The 3,137-nt window shown below is 45.0% G+C and overlaps 1 protein-coding gene across 1 annotated transcript; it reads left to right on the forward strand.

Moving 5' to 3' along the window:
• Nucleotides 1-493: 493 nt before the first annotated feature.
• Nucleotides 494-2,729, forward strand: LOC146045854 (insulin-1-like). The gene is made up of 2 exons (XM_083164963.1): nucleotides 494-674; nucleotides 2,017-2,729. Exons 1-2 carry the CDS (start codon nucleotides 494-496, stop codon nucleotides 2,154-2,156), a joined length of 321 nt encoding a protein of 106 aa, XP_083021089.1. The 3' UTR covers nucleotides 2,157-2,729.
• The last annotated feature ends 408 nt before the right edge of the window (nucleotides 2,730-3,137 follow it).

The raw sequence follows: 3,137 nt of genomic DNA on the forward strand, positions 1-3,137 counted from the left end.
TGAGTTGAATTGAGTACCAGTTCAGAATGACTTTGGGTTTCCGAGTGGATCCGAGTACTGGCTTTGGTCTGTTGTCAGTTTGGAACTTGAAAACCAAACTCATGTTTTGGATTTGTATGTCAGCAGGTGTAAATTTGAAAAGGAAAAGGAACCAAAAACGAAATCCAGACTTAAATAGATTTTTTTTTCCAATGATGAATTAAAACCAAAACACGATGGTCCACAACAATCCATATTTAAAACAGATTTTAATTCTATATACTGTACTGTTATGTTTTTTGTTTTTTTAAAGATTAATTTGTATTTTTATACTTTCTATTACAGTATATATTCTTTATATATCAGCCTTGTGGTAAACTCATTTGAATGTTTTTGTGATTTTTCTTTCTGGTTATTTATATGATTTCTTTCCAATCTAACATCCTGCCATGTTTCATCGCAACTCATGTCCATCTGTCCTTTATTCCGGTGTTTGCAGCGAGAAGCTTACACCATGGCCCTCTGGATACAGTGTCTCCCTCTGGCCATCCTTCTCAGTCTGTATACACCCACCACCCAAGCCTTACCTAACGGGCACCTGTGTGGCTCTCACCTAGTGGAAGCCTTGTACTTCACGTGTGGAGATAAGGGCTTCTACAATCCAAATGGCAGAAGAGATCTCGAGCAACTGCTTGGTAAGATATAAATCTACTTTATGAAAATCTTTATACTTAGACCCTCAGCCCGGCAAACCATGTACCTTTCCTGAAACAACTTGGTACTTGTTTATTAATTATTGGGTAGGGAACAGGTCATACACTGATATGCCTTAACCATAGTTGCCTACCCTCCTGCATTCTGCAGGAGACTCCCTGAAATAGCAATCTCCCTCTCTCCCTCATTAGTCTAGCAATCTCCCTCATGTCACCTAGACCACATTACACTGTTACATTTTTTTGGGGAAAAGGATTGAGAGATAGATACATTTTCATTGAATCATCAGCACCATTTACCAGCACTTTACAAAGTATAGTAACTCTTACTAAGGCCCTTATTCTAATTCGGACGGTACGGCCCGCGTGCGGCCGTACCGCCGATGTTTTTCTTCTGCACATGCGCAGAGGTCAATCTGCGCATGTGCAGCCCCCTTCGCCGCAGACGTATTTCGTCCGCCGCAAAGGGGGCGTATAGGGGCGTGAGAGGCTTCATGCCCTCATTTGCCTATGTGTACGCCCCGCGTTTCATGGGCGTTCCCATGCAAACGCGGGGCGTATGCATGGTAATGAGGGCATGACGCAACTCATGGGGGCGGAAAGCTGACGTCGCCGGATGTCAGCTTTCAGCCCCCATACAAGCTACCACACGGACGATTGTCCGTGTGGTCTCAGCTTGCGGGAGCTGCCGGGGCGTGCGGACCTGCCTTCGATGGTCGACGACCATCGAATGCAGGGGGCAGCTCCCACCATGGTGGAGGCGTACGCCTCCACCATTTTTATGCGGATCGCCAGCCGTCCGTGTACGGACGGCCGTGGCGATCCGTAGGGTGGGCGGGGATTGGTTTGTGCGGCCGGAGCCCCGTGTGCGGCTCTGGCCGCACCAACCAGAATAAGGGCCTAACTGCTTTGGGGATCATCTACATTTTGATATAAGTGATTTTAAAAGATCCCTCTCAGATGTAGCAGTACACACCCACGCTTCTCCATATATGGAGAGATTGTGAAATCTCTTTTCACAATCTCTCCATATATGGAACTAGACACGCCCTTTGGGTGGAGCATGACACGCCCTCTCAATGGGGCGCTGTGCAAAATTCTACTGCCAACTATATAGGACACCCTGAAAATGATTAAAACTGGGTTTGTGGTGCTAGGCCATACCTATTCTACACAAGGACACACCCACCACCTTATTTGCTCCGCCCTTTTTTGGATTGGCTGCACTTTTGGCACAGAAGATCCCGATTTGAAGATCATAAAAGTTGGGAGGTATGGTTAAGGCACTATACAATGAATATGCCTTTGTTTCTGGTCTCTGCAGCAAGCGGGTCCCAGGATAGCGAGCTGGACGGAATGCAGCTTCAGGACTATCAGATGAGGAAGAGGTGGATTGACGGGATTGTGGAGAAGTGCTGTCACAGAGTATGCTCTCTGGCTGTCCTGGAGACCTACTGCAACTAAGGGCCACCCGGGAACGTCATCAGGGCACTTACACAAATGACTCCTATGCAAACGTTTTACGTGTATGACATCAACATAAAGCAAATTACCTGTGAACACACACAATTCCCCTTTACATACATTGCATATTCAATTACTATTAATAGTTATTGTAAAACATGTATCTTCCCCTGATTATGCCATATTTATGTTTGTATATTTTATAAATTTTCTGTTTGTTGAAAAATCCAGCTGCCATAATGACTCTATTCATATGTTCTATATTAATAGTTGGGAAGGAAAGACAATGCTACTTTGTCTTGACGGTAAATAGACATGAGTAGAATATTGACGAACAGGTGGGAAATACTTACATAATGGATAAGGGTTCACACAAGGGTATGGGGTCTCCTGAGAGCAACAGAGAGGGGACAGGGTGACCGCGAGTGCAGGGAAGGGTGCAGTTGTGAGGAGAATTTACTTAGCCCAGTGCTTTTCTGATACTGAATGGGGTGAAATGCCCATAATGGTGTACAAAGCCTCTATTCATAATGTAAGTGTCCTGTACCTATCCATCCTCTTTCGCTGCCTGCATAATAAACTTAAGAGATAAAGCATTTCTTCTGGTATTATTTAACTGTGCTACTGTGTGTGTGTGTATATAATATAATACGTTTGATGTATTTATGCGCTGTGGGACTGGCATTGAGCTCACACCTGCTGTGAGTAACATGTGGGTTTTACATCCGACCAATGAGAAATAAGAAACAGGGCATGCATTCTCTGGGATGCATAAGGCGACATGGGTCAAACAGGGCCATCTTAACATCTTCGATTTACAAAAATGATGCCGTGGTGATCCAATCACAGTCATTGCCCCTCATGCCTGCATTGGCTAATATTAGCCAGCGGGAGGCCAGGGAGACAGTCCAACAGCAGAGGAGTAGCAATGAAGAGCTTCCGCAAATACAAGATGCTGTGGAAGTTTTGTATGAACGGTCG

The sequence above is a fragment of the Crinia signifera genome, chromosome 11 (assembly GCF_055691185.1).
Source record: "Crinia signifera chromosome 11, ASM5569118v1, whole genome shotgun sequence".
Taxonomy (NCBI): domain Eukaryota; kingdom Metazoa; phylum Chordata; class Amphibia; order Anura; family Myobatrachidae; genus Crinia; species Crinia signifera.

Excerpts from the sequence above, each read along its gene's own strand:
- LOC146045854 (XM_083164963.1), top strand. The coding sequence starts at position 494 with ATGGCCCTCTGGATACAGTGTCTCCCTCTGGCCATCCTTCTCAGTCTG. Across the intron at positions 675-2,016 it reads AGATCTCGAGCAACTGCTTG|CAAGCGGGTCCCAGGATAGC; the intron begins GTAAGATATAAA and ends TGGTCTCTGCAG.